At 51.9% G+C, this 25,059-nt stretch overlaps 1 protein-coding gene across 8 annotated transcripts in view; it reads right to left on the reverse strand.

The window, feature by feature from the left end:
• The window catches only part of RGS12 (regulator of G protein signaling 12), a 119,768-nt gene that overhangs the window by 44,695 nt on the left and 50,014 nt on the right, over positions 1-25,059 (reverse strand). For all 8 annotated transcript variants that reach the window (XR_012019548.1, XR_012019547.1, XM_072803623.1 and 5 more), the window contains exon 4: positions 7,090-7,111. Coding sequence is in view for 6 of the 8 variants with exons in the window: in XM_072803623.1 (XP_072659724.1) it covers positions 7,090-7,111 (22 nt within the window). In the remaining 2 variants the exon portion in view is untranslated. The remainder of the gene's footprint in view (positions 1-7,089; positions 7,112-25,059) is intronic.

The following is a 25,059-nucleotide window of genomic DNA, read 5'->3' on the forward strand; positions in this document are numbered from 1 at the left end:
TTGCCCAAGGTTGTTGGATTGAGTTGATTTTTTTTTAAAGATTCATGTATTTATTTGAGAGAGAGAGCACAATGAGCAGGAGGAGGGACAGAGGGAGAGAATATCAAGCAGACTCCCCACTGAGCAGGGAGCCCACTTGGGGCTTGATCCCATGACCTTGAGATCATGACCTGAGCCAAAATCAAGTCAGCCACCCAACCGAGCCACCCAGGTGTCCTGGGGTTGATTTTTTTAAAGCCATTTTCTGCTTTACTTTTTCTTATTACTTAGGTTATTTATAGTACATATGTATCATTTTGCCCAAAAAGGTCATTTTCCTCAAATATCAAATATGTACAACTAAACCAGGTATCAAGTGTAAGCGGCTAGAAGGAGAGATGTGGCAGGGAAACTGGACACATCAGCTCCATGGCGCACCATTGCTGCCACCCACTGCACGGTCCTACTTCTTGGGGCCTCGGCTCTCACACTCTCAGCCTCTGGCATAAACGGAGTTATCATCCGTCTCTGGGCTCTGGCTTCTCGAGCTGAGCACCATCTCTGAGGCTCATCCGTATAGATGTGTGCAATTGCAGGAGGAGTGATCTCAGTGCTCTCAAGGGCTCCGTTGTGTGAGTATGCCAATTACTCACCTTTCCTGCCGGTGACATCTGGACCTGCCTAACAGCGTAGCCATCAAAATTGAAATGAAGCACCATGTAGCATGACAGGCACTGTGCTGGTGCACAGCATAGCTCCTAGGGGAGAGCTGTAGCCTCCTCAGCCCTCACCAAGCATGGCTGCAGCTGGGCCTCCTCCTTGGGCTCTTCCAGGCCCTGTGCCTCACTCAGGGCACAAGGCTGAAGGTCTAAACTGCTCAATGGTGGCCATGTGGTCAGAAGCCCCTCTGTAGAAGATTTGCAAATTATATCTGGTGAAGGAATCATATCCAAAACATACAAGAAAACCATACAATTCAGTAACAAAAAGACAAATAACCAGATAAAAAAAGACCTGCACAGACATTTTTCCAAAGACATGCAGATGGCCAATAGGCACTTGAAAAGATGCTCAACATCCCTCATCATCAGGAAAATGCAAGTCAAAACCACCATAAGGAATCACCTCACTCCCATCAGGGTGGCTCTCATCAAAGAGACAAAAACCAACAAGCGATGGTGAGGACGTGGAGTAAAGGGAACCCCTGTGCACTGTTGGTGAGAAGGTAAGTTGGTATGGCTGCTGTGTAAACAGTATGGAGATTCTTCAAAAAATGAAAATAGAAGTACCCTATAATCCAGCAATCCTACCCATGCGTATTTCTCTCAAGGGACTGAAATCAGGAAGTCAAAGAGAAATCTGCATCCCCGTGTTCCCAATGGTCAAGACATGAAAACAAGTGCCGGTCAGGTGAAGAGACAAAGAAATCACAAATACCCATGTGGAAGAGTATTATTCGATCCTCAAGAGAGAATTCTGCTTTGAGAAACATGGGCAAACTCAGAGGTCATTACGCTACGTGAAATAAGCCAGACACAGACAGTCAAATACTGCGTGTTCTCCCTTGTGTGTGGGATCTAAAGTATAGCTGATATTTGAACAGCGTGGGGACTGGGGTGCCCTAACCCTAATCCAATCCCTGCGCAGTCAAAAATCTGGAAATCCGTGTATAACTTCTGACTCCTCAAAAACCTACCTAACAACCCACTATTGACCGGAAGCTTTACTGATGACATAGACAGTCCTTCAACACATGTTCTGTGTTATTTGTAACATATGCTGTATTCTTACAATAACATAAGCCACAGAAAAGAGAATGTTATTAAGAAAAGCATAAATGGGGATCCCTGGGTGGCGCAGCGGTTTAGCGCCTGCCTTTGGCCCAGGGCGCGATCCTGGAGACCCGGGATCGAATCCCATATCGGGCTCCTGGTGCATGGAGCCTGCTTCTCCCTCTGCCTATGTCTCCGCCTCTCTCTCTCTCTCTCTCTCTCTCTGTGTGACTATCATAAATAAATAAAAATTAAAAAAAAAAAAAGAAAAGCATAAATAGGGATGCCTGGGTGGCTCAGTGGTTGAGCGTCTTCTGCCTTGTTAAAGGATCCTGGAGTCCCAGGATCAAGTTCTGCATCAGGCTCCCTCCATGGGGCCTGCTTCTCTCTCTCTGCCTGTGTCTCTGTGTTTCTCTCTGTGTGTCTCTCATGAATAAATAAATAAAATCTTTTTTAAAAATATAAGGAAAATACACTTACAGGACTGTCCTGTGTTTATAGGGGGGGGCGGGTAGAATCTGTGTCTAAATGCACCTGTGCAATTCAAACTTGTGTTGTTCGAGGGTCAACTGTAGTCAAATTCATAGCAGCAAGAGTGAAATGGTGGTTAGTAGAGGCTGGGATTGAGGGGGGCGGGGTCACAGGAGATGTTGGTCAAGGTCTATCGTTTCACTTATAAGATGAGTAAGTTCTGAGGACCTAAGGTACAAACGGTGACCACACTTCACAAACTTGTATTGTACACTTGTGATTTGCTAAGACAGTCAATCTTATGGTCCCCATCCCCTCACATACACACACAGGTAACCATGTGAGATGATGAATATATTAATTGCTCTTGACTGTGGTAATCATTTCACAACATATATGTATATCAAATCATCATATCATATACCTTAAACACATACAGTTTTTATTTGTCAACTATGCCTCAATAAATCTGGGAAAAATTAAAATAATTATTAAAAAAAAAAAAAGAAACCCATGTGCAGAATATGATTACTGGTAACATGTGCCAAAATACACCCAGGCCAAGTACCAAGTGTGGTCAAGGATGCGTGGCCTGAATTAGTGGCCTTCCTCTTGGACGGCACCTTTCCCAAGGCCCAAGGTCCATGACATGTTTAATCTTAGTGGCTGGCTAAAAATGACATGTTTAGTTGCCCTCTGCTCTGATCACAGTTACTAAATGATCCTAACCTGCTAGCACAGCCTCTTAGCTGCTACTTACAGAGGAACTAACTAGCAGAGGATGTCTCCCCATCTCCTCACTACTGAGCACTGACTGAGGTAGGACAGGCACTGCCCCAGAGTTTGCAAAGCCAAGGCCTGTGTGCTGGGTCAATGAGGCCCAGCACAGCCCCACAGGCCCTGGGCATGAGGGACTCCTCAGCTGCCTGGTGGCAAGGACCTCTGGTGCACAGCCTTCCCTGTCACTCCTAATGCGCCAGCCCAGGGACATACCCGCCATCTTCCTGCTTCCCCGTGGCTTACCTAACTTTGCACGCCCTTAAAAAGGACAGACAGAAAAGTAGGGTAGAGAGTAGACTTAAAATCAAAGGCCATCTGCATTCAGAAAACAAAGAAGAATTAAAGATCACAGGTCTTTCATCTGGTATTATTTCTGATTTCAAAAAGGTTCATTTCTGTCAAAACACTAATCAAAACTAGTGGAAACAACAGCTATTGGTTTATGGCACGGAGCTTACGAATGACTTCAAAAATAGGTGTCTGTGCTAGTATGAGGTGGTGGATGGAAGCTTCTGGAGAAAGATAAGAGCCTGCCCACCCCTGCTCCATGTGGGCCGGCACATGGAAAGAGGCCCACCCACACTTGGGTGCTCAGGCCTTGGCCGCAGCCCCACAATCCAACCAGACCTCTCTGCTTTTGTGCTCTACCAGATGGGGTTCTACTACTGAGCTTGTCTGCTTGTGTTTTAAGAGGGTTTCACTAAGAAATAAAAACTTTGAAAGCCACTGTCCCAACCAAGCATCCAGCTAGCAACTGCACATCCTGTGAGGGCCTTAATTCAGTCATTCATCCAGCAGGCACCCTCTGTGTCACCTGTGGTGTGTGGCACTGAGGCCGCCACAGGGAGGCCACCTGCTAGTGGGTGGACAGGCAGGCCACACAGCCACCCAGATGAGTAATTAGGATGGAGGCCCTCGTCAGCAGTGCTGGTCGGAAACAAAGCCAGGCTGATACTCAGAGGGAAGCTGCTGGCGGGGTGCAGCCCCGGTGATGAGCTGCCGCAAGATGGGGAGCATGCTGGTGCGCACACGGCCTGAGGGCACGTGAGAGCAGCGCAGGAGGACAGTGCCTGGCGAGGCACGGGAAAGGACTACCTCCACCCCTGGCAGCTCTGGGCAGGGGGAGGGCATGCCCGCTAGGTGTTAGTGGGGGAGGACAGCACTTTAGGAGCTCCTCATGGGAGCATGAGGAGGTAGAGTGGACATGCCCCCCAGAGGACAGAGGGGCTCTGGAACCAGCACGCTGGGGGGAGCTGAGGGTTGGGCGGGTGAAGTTGTGCTCATGAAACAGCTGGGGTGGGGGCGTTGTGTGTGTGGCTCCTGCAGGGACCATCCCCGGGGCCGTGCTCCCCCTCACTTCTCCCTTCTCAACTTCAAAAGGCACATCTAGTAATGGCAGAAACCAGCCTAACCTTTTGGGGACGTAGGAGTTGAGTGGGACGGGAGCCCTGGCAAAGCTGCCGGGTGCAGGGTAAAAAAAGGACAGAAATGAAATACGAGAGTGAGCTTTTATGACAGTAAAGCTGAACTGTTCCGAAACTCAGACTGGGAGAGCTGGATGCCCCTCAGGTGCCCACTCTGGAGGCCCATGGCTGCCACCTCTGCATTCCTGGTTTTCGGCTGTGGGCATTCTCTGTGAGCAAGTGTTTGAGTACCTTCCCTCACGGCAGACTGCTTCATTTCTAAGCTTTTCTATAATGCTAGAATGTTCTTCCTTTCCTTGAGACAGAATCTGCCCCTGGACTTCACCCTGGGTGGCCCTCCACAGAAGCTGACCTCTGACCCTGCCTGCACAGGGGTCAGACGAGCCCCTCTCCTTGTGAGAAAGTGGAAAATACTCTTCAAGTTGACAAAGATCACAAAAACAGCTTTGTCCACTTCCTTCAAATAAAGCCACACAACTAGATGGTGAGAAGCTGCAAGAGAAAGGGATGCTACATGAAAGGGAAGACAAGTTACCAACCATATTTCTGAATGAGTGACTACTCATCACCAAAGCCATGCACGATGTCCATGTGGGGACCCCAATCCGTGAGCAGGAGGTTCCCCAGGCCCTGCCCTCCTCCTGCAGTGACTATGCTGTTGGGGCTCCCAGGCCCCTCGGGGAGCCTAACCCCCCCCGCCCCCAGCCAGCATGGCCCCTCAAACATCCGTGTGTGGAAACCCATTCAACAGGCTCCTGTCTGTGGCTAAGGAGGCGTCCCCGGGAAGCAGGGTCAGGGGCTGGGGGGCCTGGAGCTGGTGGAGCTGGGGCACAATGGGGCAGGAAGCTGGGCACCATGAGCCTCAGCAGCCAGAGTTGCCTCCGCGGGCTCTGTGCACGGCCCCATCTCAGGGTCTGAACCCCAATCCAGCCACTAACCTGGTGTCATGGTGGCCCCCTTCTGCCTCAAGGTGCTCATCTGTAAAGACGGCAGAATATAACACATACCTCCTAGAACTAGCATGCAAATTCAGTGAGAAACGTTTTCTTCTCAAAAATCAGAAGAGAAACCGAAGATGGGAAAATAATAAAAGCATAAAAAACCAAAACATATCTAAGCTGTCTGGAGCAGTTCCTGAGCTCCAGGGTGCGCTCATGAAACAGTGAGCCCCTGGCATGGAGGAGGGCCCGTGCACCCCAGGTCACAGGGGCAGGAGGCCCTGCCTCACAGTGGGCGCCGCTCCCTCAGGAAGGACACAGGAACGTGGGGGGGCTCGGCTTCGGACGCACTGAGTAGACAAGATACCCAAGTTCCAGGGTCCCGCACTTGCTGCTGACAGAACCAAACTGTCTCAATGACTGACTTCATATTTAAGATGAAACTGAACTTCTCACATTTATAAATCTCCTGCAAAAATGATTGTCTTCTACCAGAAAAGACAAACTGGAACACAGAAGAAAGGGGAAGCATGAAGAGAATGTTATAAAAACCACTCACTTTTATTCTGGATTTGGTTACTGGTCCTATTTCTTTCCATTAAGGGAAATTGTTCCCACTCCCAGCTGAAGACTGATTAAATGGCATGATTATCACTGCACATAAAATAGGGAACGTAATTCCTTTTATTAAAATAAATCCACAAATACAACCTTCAGGCTCTGTGGCCTCAGGTATCAGCACGTCTGTAATTCGAGAGGTGCTCCACTGGCACCCCTGTGAGCAAGCAGCAGGCTCCACAGGCCAGGCCGCCCTCCGCTCCCACAGCTCTGTCCAGGGCCCGCCAGCAGAGCCAGCAGTTGTGGGACAACAGACAGCATCGAGAAAACCACACTTACTTTCTCTCTCCCTTGCAGTCCCCAGGCCCCCTCGAACCCTGCACCTGTCCCCTCTGGCCGCCACCGCCTGCTCCCAGACTCACAGCCAGCAGACCATGAAAACACAGAGCTTGTACCTTTTGATAAGCTAGAAAATTCAACTCTCAAAAGGCAAAGAATAGATTAATTAAAACATGTGACAAACAAAACACAACTTGTAAGCATAAGGACTTTCATGAGTACTAGAACCCTGGAACCACTACTCAGCTACAGGACAAGGTTACAACTGAGCAACTTCCAGTCGGAGAGGACACCTGTAGCCTCTCAGTGTTGAATCGCTCCCAGGAAAGGAGTCCCCTCGGAAGACATGACCCAGAGGCAGGAAGAAGGCTTCCTCTCCACCCCGGGGCCTCCACTCACCCACTGCGCTCTTCCTAGGAAAGGGACACATAGCACCTGAGTCTCACCCGAATTTCCAGAATTGCTCAAATTCAGCCAGAGCTTTGAAATCTTCACTTGCTGCTTAGCAAGACGGCGTGTTTTAACTTGTTGGCACAGGCGTGGGACGGGACGTGCTGCAGCCGACGCCGGCGCGGCCACAAGGCCTCCACCCGCTCAAGGCCAGGCTCCTAACATGTCTCTGCAATGAACGGCTTCCAGAACTCGCGTCCCGGCCACCTGGGAGCCACACGAGCTCCCCGGACATCAGCCCTGACCCGAACCCTCCCCCGGGGCATGGGGAGAGGCAAGTAAATCACCTCTTCCAGGTGGATCGGTGGCAAATACACATTCACAATTTGAACACTTCATTAAAAAAAATAAAAATATACATCAGAAATGGGGACTTACCGCCATCAGACACAGTTGCAGACTGAAAGAAAAGAGAGAGAGACATGAGTTAATTAAGCCTCATGACAAGTCAGGAACCAGCAGGTCCACAGTGTGAGCACGGTGACTGAGGACGTGCGGACACCTTGGTGAGCCGGTGAGCCGAGTGCCCGCTCCCACTTCCTGAGTGAACCCCGCCCAGGCCGGGCGGGCCAGGGCCACAGGGCTCTGCGCAAGTCATCACCACTCTCCTCTGAAGAGATCAAATCCCAGCACGCTTGACACCATGAAGGACACCTTGAAGAAAGTGGCTTAGGAACCCACATCAGTGTGGGCAGCATGGGGGGGGGGGGGGAATGGCGGCCCCGCCCCCGTGCCCTACATTCAGTGGTGCCCCACTCAGTGCCCACACTGCGCTAGGCCACTCTATCACCTCCCTGAGTGGGACCCCCAACCCCCCCCATCCCCATGTGTGGTGACAGGTGCTCAGGTGCTGCTGCCAGCACAGCAGGGGTCCGCCCTGCAGCCTGCCCACCAGGTGGGAGCCTGGAGAGTGTGGGATGGGAGCAGAGGAGGGCAGCTGGCTCCAAGGCTCCAGGGCAAGAGTGAACAAGTTGTGGAAGAGAACAGGCCAGTAGGAAGCAGGAGGCTGTGAGGGAGGCCCTGGAATGACAGCTGGCCAGAGTAACAAAAGGCCCATCTGAGGAAGACTCCTTGCAGGCACTGCGCAGGCCAGTAGGGAAGTGGGGGGAGGGGAGGGGCAGCTGAGGAAAGAGCCCTCGAACAAGGGATGCAGGAGCCCACAGGGGACACCTTGCAATCTCACCGCACGCACGTCCTGGTCACAGTAGAGGCCGGAGCCCCCAGCACAGCATGCAGGCCAGGCCCCCAAGGCACAGGTGCTGGGACACTGGCGATGGGCCTCCCCTGGCAGCCTGCTGGCCTTCACTATGCACAGGACCAAACCTCGCAGCTATGCGCTCCTCAGTGGTCACCTCGCAGCTATGCGCTCCCCTTGGGCTCAGGCCTAGACTATGGAATCCCTGGGACTCTGGTGGGGAAAAAGACATGCACCCGTATCCTCTCTGCTGAGATAAGTGAGACCAGTGTGCAGGATATGAGGAAGGGCTTCTCACAGGCACAGCTGACAGCCTGTTCCTAGCACCAGGCCTCCCTAAATCTCACCTCCCAGCCTACATGGAAGATGGGGGACCTCTCCCATTCTGAGCCCCTCACCTCTTGGGACTTGGATCTGAGCTAGCCCTGGGCCATCAGCCCTCACCAACCAAGGGTCTGGCCTTCATTACAGAAGCATGGGGTGGGCTCCTTCCAAGGCTGACACGTACATTACGGTCAATCTCCTACAATCATGTTATAAATTCAGTAGCATCAGAGGCATGTTATTCCCTTGAGATTGATTATGAGAAGAAAATCCACAAGGAAGGCCACACACAAAATCAGAAATACTGTCAATAATATCTGAGAAATAAATCATAAAATGCAAACTTCATAAATATGAAGGCCATGGTCAATTTCATGTTATGATCACAATGAAAACTACATTCTCAGACTTTAGCAGATGGAACAGATGCACTACAAAGCTCTACACCCATCCCCAGAATGAACCAAGACCCATGGTCCAGGACGGAGGTGGGAGCGAGAGTGGGGTGCAGTAGAGTGGCAGCAGGGGGAGCCGCATGGACGAGGCGGGCAGGACACTGCCAGACTCTAGGCTAGGGGGCCTTAGGTGCAGTGCCAACAGATCCAGGTAAAGCTCAACAAACATGCTTTTTTAAAAAGTATACTTTAAGGGGTCCCTGGGTGGCTCAGCAGTTTAGCGCCTGCATTCGGCCCAGGGCATGATCCTGGAGTCCCGGGATTGAGTCCCGCATTGGGCTCTCTGCATGGAGCTTGCTTCTCCCTCTGCCTATGTCTCTGCCTCTCTCTCTGTGTCTCTCATGAATAAATAAATAAAATCTTAAAAAAAAAAAAAGTATACTTTTTTAGAACAGTTTTAGATTTATAGAAAAATTGTGAAGACAGGACAAAGACAAACATGCTTTTAATATATTGCTGCTCCCAAACCACCAAAGTTGCCGCTGGGGGGACCCAGGGGCTGGGCTGGGCATCAGGTGTAGGGCACAGCCCCACACACCCTGGGAAACCTGGACAAAGATGCCCACTCCCTAATTCCTCTGGGAGAGAAGCAGCCCAACTGACGCCTGCAGGAGTTCCAAAAAGTGAGACCACCCAAGTAAGTGCTTACAATTCCAAAAGGCCCCCAAACCCGGGAAAAAAGCCCACCAGGAGAAACAGCCAGCAGAAACTACAACTAATAGAGCCTTGGGCACTGGAAAGTTCTGATATGGAATGCCACATGGCTCTGAAATCGTCCATAGAAGCTGTGATACGGAGGAGAAGTAGTAAAGTGGCAGCCGTGAAACACACCCTCCATGAGGCGTCTGACAACGAACCACACTTCAATAAGACACCCGGTAGAGGCTGGCAGAGGGAGGCTGCTGAAGAGAGTCTGGGAACTGGAAGCCATCCCTGAAACGGTCACACTGGCAGCAGCTCGGAGACAAGGACGGCTGGGAGTGAGCTGAGGGTGGAGAGGTGCAAGGCCTGGATGCCAGGTGAACTCTTTCAGAAAGGAGAGCTATCCTGCTGGTGCCAGAGCTCACAGCCCACAGGCCACCCCCGGGGACCCCTCACGCACACCCTCCAGGAGAGGCACTCCACAGTCCTCGGGCCTCCTTTGTGCACCACGTTCCAGGAACAACTCAACATCTCTGAGCCACAGCTTCAAATGTGCATTTTCTTCCCTTCCCCCAGCTTGGGAGGGTGTGTACAGAGAACATTTCTCAAGCCTAAAATGCTAAGGAAAGTTCAGGGCACCTGGGTGGCTTAGTGAGTGCAGTGTCTGACTCTTAGTTTTGGCTCAGGTCATGATCTCAGGGTCCTGGGATCCAGCCCCACATTAGGCTCCCTGCTCAGCAGGGAGTCAGCTTTACCCTCTCCTTCCACCCCTGTCCTGCTGATGCTCTCTCACTCTCTCTCAAATAAATAAACGAAATCTTTAAAAAATATATACATATATCCCTGGATACAAAACCACTATCCTCTTCCAAGTTCACATATTTTCAGAGAAATGGATGATGACTATACTATTCCTGACCAGATTATTTAATTTGCAAATAAATAATGTATAATCACCATTAACCTAACTCTTCTTTTTTTCTGTCCAATATTTATTTTACTTTACCAGCACACACCGGGGAGTGGCAGAGCCAGGCCATTACATCAGCCGATCCCTGCCCAGCACCCCAACTCCTTAGGCCCTGAGATGGACGTGGCAGCAGGTGAGGAGTACGGATCAGGGGGCTTCACTTCAGGAGGAGATAAGGCCTAGAGAGGTAAAGTGATCTGCCCACGGCGCTGGCAGGAAGGAGCCAGGGAGGTGCCTGTGGGGAGCACAGGGCACAACAGGCTTTACTGGTGGCCAGTGCTCAGTGCTGGGGGCAGGGGGGGCGGGTAAAGGGGACAATGAGGAGGGGCGGGCAGACAACCTGCCAACAACAGGGAGGTAGAAAAGACAGAGAATCCCCAAATCGTTTCTATTTGCCTCGGGATCAATGGCATGTCTGATTCTGACCCAAGTTACCCTTTCAAAGCCTGGTTTGCATTTTTTTTTTTTAGCACAGCCTGGCTGACGGGGCGGGGGTGCTGGTGGTGGTGGTGGTGTCCAAAATGGCAAAGCTTCAGAAACTCCCACAAATACTTCCCATAGAGCATCCCCACAGAGGGGCATCTGCTGCTCAATGTTGCTTAAAATCAGGCATTCGCAATGTCTCAGCACACTGAGACCACTGGACCACCATAAACATTTTTATGAATTAAAACTTAACATCCCCAATGTTTATTCTCAGACCTAGGACAATCTACATCAATAATTCATTTTCACAGGGGGATCCCTGGGTGGCTCAGCAGTTTAGTGCCTGCCTTTAGTCCAGGGCGCAATCCTGGAGACCCGGGATCGAGTCCCACATCGGGCTCCCTGCATGGAGCCTGCTTCTCCCTCTGCCTGTGTCTCTGCCTCTCCCTCTCTGTCTCTCATGAATAAATAAAATTTAAAAAAAAAAAATTCGTTTTCATTAGTCTGTACTTGTGGGCTCTTCCACGTTCCCACATCTACGTGTTACACTTAAGCAGAACCGCAAAACAAGCTGCCAGTGAAGTTAGCATTTCTCTGCACTCACAATTTAAACATGTACCATAAGGAAACAGCTCTAAAGTGTTCTATAACAGGCCTGCCGGACTAAGATTTACACTAACATAAATGTATTTATTTGGAAGAAACTTACAAAGTATTTTATTTTATTTTATTTATTTATTTTTTTTACAAAGTATTTTAGATATGCAATTTAAGTCCAAACAATCTCCATTTCTTGGGTCAGCCTCTTAAACCTGACAATTCAGTGGAAATCGGATCTATTCCCAGCAGGAAATCTGGACCACACGTTCCATGGATATTTTATCTTGAATTAATGGAGAGTTTAAGATCACTAATATAAAGGGAACTACATGACAAATCTAGCCTCTATCAAGGCTGATCCTGCTTGTAACTTTAGACAAGAGAAAAGTACTAAACTATACTGTTGTCAAATTACTTTGATATATAATAATATATAAAAATGTCAATTTTCAATTTTGAGCCACTGACAAAATTTCCTATTATGGACATAAAAAGTATTAATCAGTCATATCTGAGTCCTAAATAAAAGACCAAAGGTTGCAAGTTGCCCAAATGCATCAAATATTCTGAATACAAAGAGAAGATAAACAACCCAAATGATGGAAAACCTTAAGAATTTAGCAATCCTTGGACACCTGGGTGACTCAGCGTTTGAGCATCTGCATTTGGCTCAGATCATGATCCCGGGGTCTAGGATCGAATTCCTCATCGGGCTCCCTCTGAGGAGCCTGCTTCTCCCTCTGCCTGTGTCTCTGCCTCTCTCTGTGGATTTCTCATGAATGGATAAATAAAATTAAAAAAAAAAAAAGAATTTAACAATCCTATTTGTATCTAATATATATTTATTTGACTTTTTAAAAACTCGATCATTGGAAAGCCTGGGTGGCTCAGTTGGTTGGACGTCTGCCTTTGGCTCAGGTCAGGATCCAAAGGTCCTGGGATCAAGCCCTGCATTGGGGTCCCTGCTCAGTGAGGTGTCTGCTTCTCCCTTTCCTTCTGCCTGCTCATGCACCCCTGTTCTCTCTCTCTCTCTCTCTCATTCTAATAAATATATAAAATGAAAACTTGATCATTTCAGTTTTAAGTGACTCCTCGCTGGACTGAGTACAGAAGAAAGCGGGCTCATGTTGGGGCCTGTTGGGCGGTGTGCCCTGACTCGGGCTCTGTGGGCCCAGGGGTCTTCACACCCAGCCACAACCCCCTAAGGAGCTTTCAAATCAATTCAGTGGCCCCAAGCCACATTTGTCAACCAAGAAGTAAGATGGATAGAAAATTGTGAAAGGAAAATACTAAATACTTGCCATGGTTCGTGCTGTGCTCAAGCCTAGCTTCAGGGTTGCACATGGGTGTGCATGTGGGTCCGCACATCATGTGCATGAGGTCCTGATGTGACCCCATCTCCCCCTGTGTGGTGTCGTCCCAGGACTCTGAGAGCCTCTGTGGAGAGGACCCAGCCCCTCCTTGTGCCTTCAGCTTAGAGCACCTCCTGCCCCCCCACTCCCTCTAAAGCCCCACCTGGCCAGCCCACCTACCTGGCTGTGGCTTCAGCTACACCTTAAGCCTTCCTTGCCAGGCCCCTGAGGTGAGTCCAACCACACACTCTGATGTCTGCCCTCACAGGTCAGTTCCCAGGTCCCTTGGCGGCGGGGCCCAGGAGTGACGTCCCACAGACCTCCCAGAGAGCCTGGTGAGGGGGCTGTGCTCGGTGCCCATCCCCACACTGGGAGGCCACCGTGTTTGATCCCACCCCCAGATCTCTCCATGTTCACGAGTATAAGTCACAAGCACACACACCCTCCATACTACTGCTTTCCAACAGGTAAAGACAAAAAGACAGCTGGATGTACAGCTCACAGGGAGGCAGGGAAGGGGCACCTATTCCTAAGGTTCAAACTATGATGTTCATAACAAAGGATTTCTGTGTTCCAGGAAATAGGGAAGACATGGGGTGAATGACATAGGGTGAAGGCGCTCCAGGCGTGTTCTGTGCCACACAGTGACAAATGGGACATGGGTGAGGGTAGAGCCATCATAGCACAACACAGCACACCACAGTGCACTCAGCCCGAGGGGGAGAGGGGACGGGGCAATTGAGGGCCTTCAAGCAGATGCAGGCAGAGCCCCAGGAGCTCAGAATCGGACCTGGCCTCTCTCTCTAAGGTGTGTATCCCAAAGACTTCTTCATTCTTCAATAAAATCAGAAGAGACCCAATCAGGCCAAACCCACAATGACAGCTTTTTCTCAAGAACTCAAGAGTGAACATCCCATCATGTACATGGTGAAGCCCAAGAGCAAATTCTGAAAACACCCTGATGAGCAGCACACAGGCTCCACACTAATGCTAAGTATTCAGTGTGAACACCTGATTGCACCCCAAAATCCTCTGACCTTGATGTAAAGACCACAAATCCCTTTTTCTCACCAGCTGTTCCAAGTTTCAGAAAGACACAGAAGGTCTGGGAGGACACCCATGACTTAACATCCCAACAGGACAGCACTGAACTGCTAGCAAAGTGGAGGTAAGCATGGCCTGCCTAGGAGGCTCTATGTGGGCCGCGGCCCTACATCTAGCTCTCAGACGGACACTGTTGCAGAGGAGCTCCTCCTGAAGGAAACAGACATGCAGGGACATGCAGAGGCCGAATCCAAGCCCCACTCTTGTGTGAAGTTGAAGCCCAACCCCAGGGATGCACTTTCTCATAAAGGCCAAGGTGTGTTGGTGGTTTTAAAACCTCCACCCACAAGCTGGAGTTGAGCCGCAAGCTGGAGCCCTCCATCCTCCCAGGCCGGCTCCATCAGCTCCCGGCAGCCCCTGGGCTCGCTCCAGCTGTTGCCCTGTGGGTCCTGGGGTGTGGCCTCCACCTTCAGGGTCAGGCAGAGCCTCAGGAGATTCAGCTGAGATTGCTTCTACGCGTCAATGTGTCCTGCACACGTGGGCTGCATGCGACAAAGCCACATATCCAAAATGGGCAGCTCCACTCCCAGGTGCTCATGCTGGGGGCTAAGGATGAATCCAAAATTGTCAGATCCCTGCTGCCTGGGCAAGTCAGGTGTCACAGGGGAGCATGGCACAGAGAAGGGCAAATGAGGCTGTCCCCTTGGGGTGTCGATGAAGACAGGCTGATGAGCAGCCCCCAGGGCTGCAGGCAAGAGAGCAGGGTGGGGGTGTGGAAGGGAGAATGCAGAGGGACAGGTCTGGAATGCCGAGTCCATGGGCCTGCTGACATGGGCTCCAGGGATGGCTTGGGCGAGGGGCAGGGGAACCCCAGGGAGAAGCCCAAGTCTGACTTGGTCACTAGTCCCCACCTGCCTCCTGCACATCCAGAGGGAGCTGGGAGTGGACATGGACCTGCTGCCGGGTCGGAAGCCAGGGTCCCTGATGCAAGAGGCAGGCTGGCAAGGGCAGCCTCTACATGACAGCTGGGAGGCACATGGAGCAGAGAAGCCAGGTAGAGGGATCTGAGGGGAGGGGGCCCCCAGGATGGTTGGTCAAACTCTAGGACACCCAAACAAATGCTGTTTTAGGAAATCTGGTTTTTCTTTCATGAGAGGATGATAAATAAGCACGGACAGATGAGTCATTCCAGGATGGAGGGTGAAAAGGGACAGGGCGCTGGGCAACCCCCACAGGGTCAGGGGGAAAGGAGCCTGCATGTAGGTCACGCCACAGGGAGGTGCAGAAGACAGGGCCATCATCGCTGAAGGAAGGCTGCCAGGGCACGGTGGCCCAGCACTTATTGAAGGAAAGGGGAAGACAGGCAAACAGAGGTGAAGTCCCCTTCACACACACTAGGAGGTCTTCTTGTATAGCCAGAGTCAGAGCCCCAGAAAGTGGGAGAGGAATCTGTGCAACCAGTGCATTCAATGGCATAAACGCGATCACCCTGACAGACCAAGGCCCCTCCCCCACCAGTTGTAGGGTGGAAAGAGATCTGGGGCAAAGTACGCACCGACTGGCTCACAGCCAGCCACACAGGGCCAGCCCTGGGCAGAGGCCAGCCCACCGGACACGGGCCCGTGGCCCTCCACCTGGCTCTCCCCGGGACTGTGGGAGCCCCATGAGAGGGACAGGCTGATGGCAGACACAGGCAGTGAACAGAAGTCGGTTCATCTGAGCTAAAAAAGGAGAAACTCAGTCAAATGCAAAAGAATTTCGAGCAGCCCACCCAGCTCATCCTAAGGTTGGGAGCCAGCCGGGCGGGAGGCGGCCTGACACGTCAGCCCACAGAAGGGCACGCCTGACACGCTCGCTCCCGTCCCACAGCCAGCCTGGCAGCCGGGCAGCCCACACGGCCCCAGGGACCCGCTCGGCCACCCCCGGGACACCTAAACCCCGCTATCCGCCCTGTGACAAGAGCTGAGTTCATCAAGGCTCCAGCCCTGCCTGCGTGACCGCTCTGCCTTCTTCCCCAAGCCTGGGCTGACCCTCCTCGCCGTCACTGCTCTGTCTTCCTCCAGCCTCTCCAGGCCTTTCTGCGGGACCTGAATGCCCACTGCACACCCTCTGCACACCCCGACCAGGCACCGGTGCTGGCGTGGGAGCCCCGAGCATGGCTGCTCCCACTGCTCATACCCCGAGGCCCAAGGTGGGACAGGCTCCGTGCTGCCTAGGACCGAACACTTGACTGTGTCCTCCCAGTGAAGTCCTTCTTATTTTCAAATCCTACCCAGAGCCCCAGTGCACGAAGAGGTGAAAGCCCCTTGGTCTCTGGAAATTTTTTTCCCTCATACTCTAGCAGCCTGAACACAGCTGCCCAGGCAGACGGACCTCAGAAGGCATCCATGACACAAGAGGCGCTCCAAGCCCCCGAATGCCACACGTCTGCCAGGCGTGCCGCTCAGCAGGATGTGTACTTTCTGACCGGGAAGGGAAGGACAGAGCCTAGGAGCGGCTGACCTCTGAGGGCAGCCCTGCCTGGGGAGGCGCTGGCCTGGCGGGCACCCGAGCAAGACGGTGGGAGGCAGGTGGGGGGCAGGTACCACCCCGCTGCAGCAGCCCTGGGCCCCTGGGGATGGCACACCTCCTCCTGGACACCCAGCCCACCAGGTGCCGCCGCAGCAGCAGGGTGAGGGGTCCATTCATGAGGCTCGCTGAAGCTTCCCTCTTGTGACAATTCATATTCCTTTTAGGCTACGGCTTTTTGTGTCTCCTCACACCGCACCCCACCAGCCTCTGCAGCTCACACCCATCCTCATGTGGCTCAAGGATGATGGCCCGCTTTGTTTTGACAGAGGGGCATATATGCATGCTCAAAGTCTACTTCTGCTCAACTTCACTTCTGAAAAGATGGAGAAACTGGGATCTTTTCATTTGGCCAGTGAAAGCCTCATGTGTTTTCTGGGTCGGCAGCCACTGGCTACCCTTTGTGCTCCTGAAATGACTGTGGGAAAGCGCTCCAATGAAGGCAGAAGAGCTCTCTGCCCCAAGATGAAAGACGCTTACAAGAAACACAGCCTTTCATGAAGCACAGCATCCACTGAGTGTGCACACACACACACACATGTGTATGCACACATACACACATACACACTGCAGATGGCAGCCCTCCCAGGGCATCCCCACTTACAGACCAACAACTAGAGGCTCAGAGGGAGAAGCACTCCCCTAGGATGGCAGAGCCAGAGAGATGCAGAGCCAGCCTTCCCACACGGCCCCTGACTTTTACTCCCCTTGCACCTGTGCCTGCAGGGTGAGGCCTCCACCAGGACCCTCTTCCTGCCCCCTTTCCCATGGACCCCCCTGGAGCCAGGCAGAGCTGCACGCAGTACCTACACTCGTCCCACGACCTTCCAGCACCACCCTCGACCCCAGAGGGGAGGCAGCTGCTCATTTACCACTGCTTAATACAACTATACAATCAGACTTTAACACACTCATGCCAACAACATATTTGCCAGTTTGAGCATTTGCAAAAATTTCAAAAGGGATCCAAATCATCTATACAGGCATGTACAAAGGCAGATTTTTAGTGACCTTTTTTTTTTTTTTTACTCAGAATAAAAGAAACATTTTCTAACACTTGCCTTTGTATAGCACTGAAATGAAAACGCAATCTACGTTTATGGACAAATACCTAACCAGTTAATCGGTCCCTTGAGGACACAATATTTCCGTAATTCACTTTTCCATCCAGGACGAGGAATGGGGTATACAGGAACACACAGTCCCTCTTGCACCAAGGCAGCCAGAGGCAGCCAAGCAGCAGGCATGCCGGTCAACATCAAAGCCTCTACCCTCTCAAGTAGGCTTCAGGAGTACTCGGGCTTTTCAAGCTACACACTAAATATTTTAAAAATACATTAAAATCTGCACTTACAACATAAGGATAGTTCCTGACCTATCCAAGTGACCTCTTCCTATTTTCCACTGAAAAGGAAGGAGACAGCTCCCTCTCCTCTGCCATACTTCCGAACCAGGCATTTGTGAACTGGCCCTTCTGCAGCTCTCCACAGAGGCTCCAGCTAGATATTAGGAAAATATCAAGATGAAACAACTCTCAGGGAAGAATGGATTTAAAATCATACCCTGTAATTAGTGACAATCTTCTGTTAATAATTTACTTTCACCTTTAGGTCAACACAGCACAGCCACAAGAGGAAAATAAACATAATTTTTTAATCTGAAGCCTTTGGTAAAAATTTTCATGGCAAATTCAACTTATAAAAGCTCGGATAATAATCAATCACTAAATATGATTTTCAGGAGTTCCCTTTGTATGGGTAGGAAGCAGAATCAACTCATTATGTTTTAAAATATTAGATATAAAATGGTAATTTAAAGAGTACAATAGATTTTTAAAATCCAGTAGAAATCTAACATTTCATGCACTTGGCTCACTTTGAAATCAGTCAGAGTTACTATAGTAGAGATGAGAACAGCCCTGATGCTCCCTGTAGGGTGGGCTTGTAGACCCCAAGCAGCTGGGAGCCGGGCTGGCCCTAGTCCCCAGCCTCGCTCAGAGGACCTGCGGTCCCACAGCCGGCCATGTATCTCCAGACAACTCTTTTCAGTTCCGGGATGCAGACACAAGAGGTGCTTTCAAAGTTTACATCTAAAATCTACCATTCACCGAACAACCTAAAAATAATGCGGTAACTGAGATGCCAAGTTTTCTTACAAAAAAAATCTGTTAAGTGACAAGAAACATTTGGAATACCTTACCTGCTGATCATTTAAAATGTGCGTCTCCTTTGACAGCCCTTTTCCCAAATTCATCTTAAGACAAGAACCCTTCCGACCCACACCAGGCGCGCAGACCTACACTACAGCACTTGACGCGGCAGCATGCCTGTGCTTGTCAGGGAAGTTTAAAGACATTTCAGATGAAGTTCCATTCCGCTCCCTTCGTAACCCATGGCAACAGGACACTGCAGGAAACTGTGGTTTGCCAGGGATTCAGACTCTATCTCAATTGTCTCATATAAAAAAAAAAAAAGGCCGTTTACATAAGTCACGCTGTGAGATCATTTTTCAAGTATTTCCTCTACCAAATCAGAAAAATAAAACTTCAGCTGATAGGGGTAATGCTCAGTCAGTACAACAGCTGCATAGAATTTGTTTTTTTAGCAGCGTGGCGCAGTTCACAGCCTTAATTACAGTTGCTGACGATTCTATTATAAGCCTCCATATGCACGAGTCTATGTGGTGCCAACCTGCGGAATCGGCCGTGTTCCTAAAACCCGTCTCACGCATCTATCTCTGCTCCATGATTTGCTTGTCTGTCTTCTGATGCCTGATACAACCTGAAAGTGAGGGAACCACCGCAGATCCTGCCGTGTGGAGGAAGTAGAAAAGAAATAGGAAACTGATTCTAAAACCCAGGTATTACCTGTTATAGAACCCTAAATTTACCTGTTAACTTTCTGGAGACCCAAGGGCAAATTGCTCACCCCAAAGTGCTTCTCCACACTACAGCATAAATGTCTTATCTTCATGGGCCCCAGTGCTCAGCTCCCCCGTGGAGGGTTAGGTTGCCGCAGACCTTGGGGAGTATCATGTCCAGGGCTGTCAATGCAATGCTCATAGGGTCAAGAGGCTGGGATGATGGCCCTCAGCTTTGGGGGTCAGGCCATCAGCCGACTGCACTGACCATGCTGAGCCTGTCCTGACTTTTGCTTTTCTGTGGGAGAAACAGAAGCACTCCCAACGTGAGCATTCAGTGAAGGGAATGTGCCACACAGGGCACAGGACTGTGTTGAATGCGGAAATTGTACAATGCCTGCCTAAAAGGTGAAAATCTTATAGACAAAAAATGGACATAGGCTCAAGCTTCTTCAGACTGCTTTTCTTGAGGTCCACACACAATGGAAGTATGAACTGACCTCAACGTAAGAGCAAGGAAGGGGCAAAAGCTGCCATGACCATCCACACTACCATTGAACACAGGGAGTACCTGGCCTGGCACATGGGAGATGATGGGGGGGAGCACATGAGGGAGGGCCTGGGGGGAGAGCATGGCCCAAGGCTGGGGGACAAGCTGGGAGATGCAGGGAAGGCTGCATGGAAGGCTGGGTCCTGGTGAGAGAGGCCTACAGCCTGGGCCCCCAGGAGGTGGGCAGGGATGTGCCAGGCAGCCCCACCTTCCCCCTGCTCCCTGTGATGAGTGGGGGTGATGTAATGAGCCTCAGCCCAGAGAGCTCCTTCCAAGCCTCCTGGGCTTCCAGGGTTCCCATGGTTGACTGGCCAGGCCTGGGGGAGCCTAGAGACCCTGCCCTCTCTAGGGCCTCATCTTTAGGTACCATGGCCCACCCACCCTGCCTGTTCTCCAGGATTCATCTTTCCCAAACAGGACAGTCAGCAGGATGAAGGAAGGTGGGGGGGCTGCCACTTACAAAAAGGCTCCCTGGGGACACGAACAAGTCACCTTTCCCAGGAATACATTAAGTCTGACAGACAAAGCCAGCAAGCCCATCTCCTTCCCCCTAGGCAGCCGTGAAGAGAGAGAAGCAGCACCCAGAGCATCGTGTGGTATCAACCGCAGACTGGCAAGGTGGAAATAGGATCTGGCCAGGCCGTGGGCAAACAAATGGGACACATGCCACCCTCCTTTACCCAACCCTGACACCCATGTTCCCCCGCCCAACTTCACCCTCCAGCTTGCATGCATACGCAAGCAATCATATACACACATGCATGCACGTAAACCCATCTTCAGAGGAAACACTCTGGCAGGTTTTCACAGGTGGTCACAGCTGTGTGACTCTGTGATCTGGATATTTTCTGCACTGATTTCCAAGGGGCCTGTACTAACCTGTAGGTTTGGGGAGAGCACAGTGGGCCTCCAGTCCCAAAGGTCTGCCAGGCTCTGGACCAGGTGGCAAGAGCATAGAAGCAGAACGTAGGATGGGTGGGCCATGCCCACGGGGCACAGCGTGGGACCTCTGACGTGGACCTCTAGAAAACCCGGCACCTGGGTCCCATGCCGGCTATACTACTGCTCAGGTGCCAAGTCTGTTTTCTTCTTTTCTTTTCTTTTCTTTTTTCTTTTTTTTTAAGATTTTATTTATTTATTCATGAGAGAGAGTGAGAGAGAGAGAGGCAGAGACTCAGGCCTCAGGCAGAGGGAGAAGCAGTCTCCACGCAGGGAGCTCGATGTGGGACTCGATCCCGGGTCTCCAGGATCAGGCCCTGGACTGAAGGCAGCGCTAAACCACTGAGCCACCCAGGCTGCCCTCTAGTCTGTTTTCATTGTAATCGTATCAGACAGAAAAGCCCACTGCCTAGCAAAGGAAGTACAATCTCATCTTGTCTGTGGTTTGTCACATGGGGCGCAAACAGCAGCCTACCCCTACCAGGCTCCACATGCCTATCTGGCTCTTGGCGCCACTGTCTCTCAGAGTCCTTGTGTCCCTTTGGGGCTATGTCTCCCCTCTTGCTGTCAGCGTGCCCTTCCCTGCTGTGTAGGGTGAGGAGAGGGAAGGGACAGGGGCAAGAACCTGGCGGCAACCCCCCCTGTGCCAAATGGTGCCCTCAGCTCCTGGAGCCCGGCTCACCTTTGGGGGAAGAAGGGATTCCCAGGCTGCCCAAGTGTCCAAGAGTTCCAGCAGCTTCTGAGAGCAAGTGTCCAGACATTCTGAAACCAAACACTCACCACTGTATCCTCCCTATCCTGATGGGTGCCAGCTCAGGGCCAGTCAGGGCTGAGTTCAGACCTGGGCCCATAAAGACCAGCCCCTAATAAAACCAAGTGTGGGTTTGGGTACAAGAAGAAAAGCCTGGCAGGGGTGCTGTGTGGTGCTGCACAGGCTTGGCCTCAGCAGTGAGCTGCCCAGAGGGGCAGTGAGAAGCTCACTACCAGTGTTGGTGCAAACCAACTGAGGAGCTAGGGGCCTTTGGTGGGGTGCTCTGGCCCCAGAAGCTGAAACAGGAAGTAGGCCTGCCCAGGAGTCTGTCCTGTCCAGTACAAGCACCTGGGAATGGCAGCAGAGGTCCTGTGGGGCCCCAGGGCAGAGCAGCTCAGGGAGCATGCCAGGGGAGGGTTCAGCCAAAGCTCACAGATGAGAGGGGAACAGAGGGCATCCCCGCAGGAACACCAGCAAGCCAGGCAGAGAATCCTCTGTCGTCACCTGGAAAATCCTGGTAAAGGAGCCAACCAAGGAGCCTCTCTTGTATTCTGGACCCATGGCAGCAGCCTCCTGCCTTCCCAGGTGCCTCTCTCTCATGGGCTCCTGCCCCCAGTCCCATGCCAGTCTTGGAGCGGGGAGCACCTTCCCCTTAACGCCCTGGACTCGTCAGGAACTCCCAGGCCTTCTGGAACATACACACTCTACTGAAGGTTCCAGCGTGGCAGAGGAAGATGAACACAGGGAGCAGCCCAATCTCAGGGGCAGGTGCCATCCCCTTATCCCCGCCAAAGGGAAGTCTACACAGGTTGGGATGAAATGTATGGCCTTAGCGCCCCCTGCCGTCCAGGCCCTGAACTGCCAGTCCCTGCTAAATACACCTGGAGTGGCAGGGGGGTCCCCCAGCCAACCTCCTGGGTGGGGAGGGCTCTAGACCACCAGGCACAGGGAGGGCTCCATGGAGGGGGCCAGGGCACAGTGAGAGCCAGAAGGAACAATGGGGAGCTCCCCGTGGTATGCTAGTTACAACCAGAGAGGCTCCAGGGGCAGCAGGGCAGGCGGGGGGCGGGGGGGCTAGCACTCATGGGACAGCCCATTTAGAGAGGGATGGGATCTCAGGCCACGAGTAGGGGCTGAAGGCCACAGTCTACAGAGCGGCCAGGTTCTCTCCCACTCCCAAGGCTGCAGCAAGGTCAGGCAGGTGGCTCTAGGGTACAGCAAGCTTGCTCTGAGGAGGGCTGAGAAGCACTTCCAGGTGTATGGGTCACTGCCGGACCACCCAACCCTGCCACTGTGACAGCAGCACATACATGCGAATGCTCTGTGTGCCAATAAAACTTTATTCACAGGACAAGCCTTGGCCTGAAGGCCACCATGTGTAGACTCTGGCCCTAACCACCACCTTTCTGCCCAGTCCCAGCCCCCCAACCCCTCTCGTGGACTCCAGCCCCCAGGGCTCCTGCTGGCTCTCCCAGCTGCTTCTCTCCCACCCTCACATTCTCCAGTCTGATGGGTGGTGGTCCCTCCTGGTCATTTAGAAACCTAAGAGCTTCCTCTGTGCCTCTCAATGCCCTGGGAACTCCTAAAGGCAGGGAGTGCATCTGCAGAGCTCAAACAGTGGCTTCCAGGTGCCGCAGGCAAGATTTGGGCCCCATCCCTCCTGTACCACCCTGCGTGCCACCATAGGACATTCCCCACACAGCCCCACTCCCTGGCAATGAAACACACACTACTGCACTCTGTACTCGACACGGAACGTCACTCTCTCCCTCTCTCCCTCAGCATCCCAAAGCCTCCCTCACACTTGGAGTAAGACCCAAGGTCTCAGCCTGGCCTGCCCTCCCTTCTGTCCCCCACATCTTCACGTGCTGGCCCCTTGCATCAAGGGTTCCACGTGAACATTCTCACGGCAGCCCATCTCTGGCCACAAATGTGGCCAGTTCCCCCACTGCCATCACCCTACCACAAATGTGCCAACGCCTGCCATGCCTCCATGCAGGAGGTCCCCAGTACCAGATGCCTCCCACCAGCATCCCTAGGTCCTTCTTTCTTCACCCCAGGGACCCTCGACCCTCTCCCTGGGCCCCGGCCAAGCACCAGGCACCCACCAGCTCAGTCCAGGAGCTTTCCCACCATGCCTGTGCCCAATCAGAGGAACCAGAGGTCCTGAGGCCACCTTTCTCCAATCACCTATGCCCTGGGACTCATGGGCTATTCCCATTTTTTTTTTTTTTAAGATTTTATTTGTTTATTCATGAGAGGCAGAGACTAGACAGTGGGAGAAGCAAGCTCCCTTCGGGGAGCCCAATGTGGGATTCGATCCCAGGACCCTGGGATGTTGAGCTGAGCCAAAGGCAGATGCTCAACCACTGAGCCACCCAGGTGTCTCTCACAGGGCATTTCTAATCCCCGCCCATGACAGCTGTCACCACTGTGCTGGACAAGCACCTTTCCCACACTGTCCATCTCCCCGCACTCATACCCTGACATGCCTGCAGTCTCACCCATTCTATGCCCTGCAAGCCTTCCCGGCAGGCTGGTCAGAACAGCTAAGGAGAGGAGCCCCCACCGGCCTGCCCTCGCCACACCCCACCCCCACTCACTGCTCGGCCCTCTCTGCTGGAAGGACCACAGCAAACCACTTCTCATTCTTTGTGGCCAACAGCCTCCCACAGCGACACTGGGTGGAGACCCCTAGAGACTCCTTCCCAGGGTGGGTGGACAGACAGGTTGCTTCGGCTTCAGCAAACCAGGACTGTGCTGTTTCGAATTCCTGCATACGTGCCGTCTGCTTTGAGGGAACAGAGCTCCAGATTGCAGGGCCCATGTACCTCCACATGCAGTAGATAATGTCACCCTCGCCCCAGGGGTTCAGAGGGGTCAGGGCTGCTTCCCAGCCACACCAACATTCCACACTGTGGTCTTCATTCCAGCTGGCTCTGCATACGGGCCTCACCACTGTAGTAACAGTACCTTCCTGATGACGAATGTGGCTGGATGTGTCATTGAGGTGTCATCTTTCATAAAATCTCTATCTGAGTCTCATGCCCACTTTCTGGTAGGCATCCTCAGATGGATGGACCTTGGGGGCCACCACCACCAATGCCCCCACCCCGTATTCTAGCAATGGTGCATTTGCACAAATGAAGGGTCCTAACATTCACCCAGTTGGGGCATCAGCCTTTGCCTTTATGGTTCAAGCTCTCTGTTGGGTAATGTTTTCTTCGCCCCAACACCACGAGGCTATGTGCCTTCATTACCCTCTGGTGACTCTCCTGTGCCGCCCTTCACATTACATCTACAACACAGCTGGATTTAGTTGTTTGTACGGCATGGGGAGAATGGACTTCCTTTTTCTCACATGGATCTCTCTACCCCGGCACCACTGAAAAGACCACACTCAACCCTGTTCTGCACACAGCCCAATTATGTAGGCAATGCGTCTATTTTTATGCATGCTCGTTGAGTCCACTGTCTGTCTGTCCATCCATGTACCGACACCTACACAGTCCTGAATTGTTCTCACGTTGTAGCAAGTTTTGATAGCGAATAGCAGAATTCCTCCTACCTATTCTTCCTCAAGGATATCTTGGCTACTCGGTCCTTTGCATTTCTAGGCAAATTTTAGATTTATCTTAAGTTCAACAAAACACCTTTTGGGATTTTTATTGAA

This window comes from Canis lupus, chromosome 2 (genome assembly GCF_048164855.1).
Source record: "Canis lupus baileyi chromosome 2, mCanLup2.hap1, whole genome shotgun sequence".
NCBI lineage: Eukaryota > Metazoa > Chordata > Mammalia > Carnivora > Canidae > Canis > Canis lupus.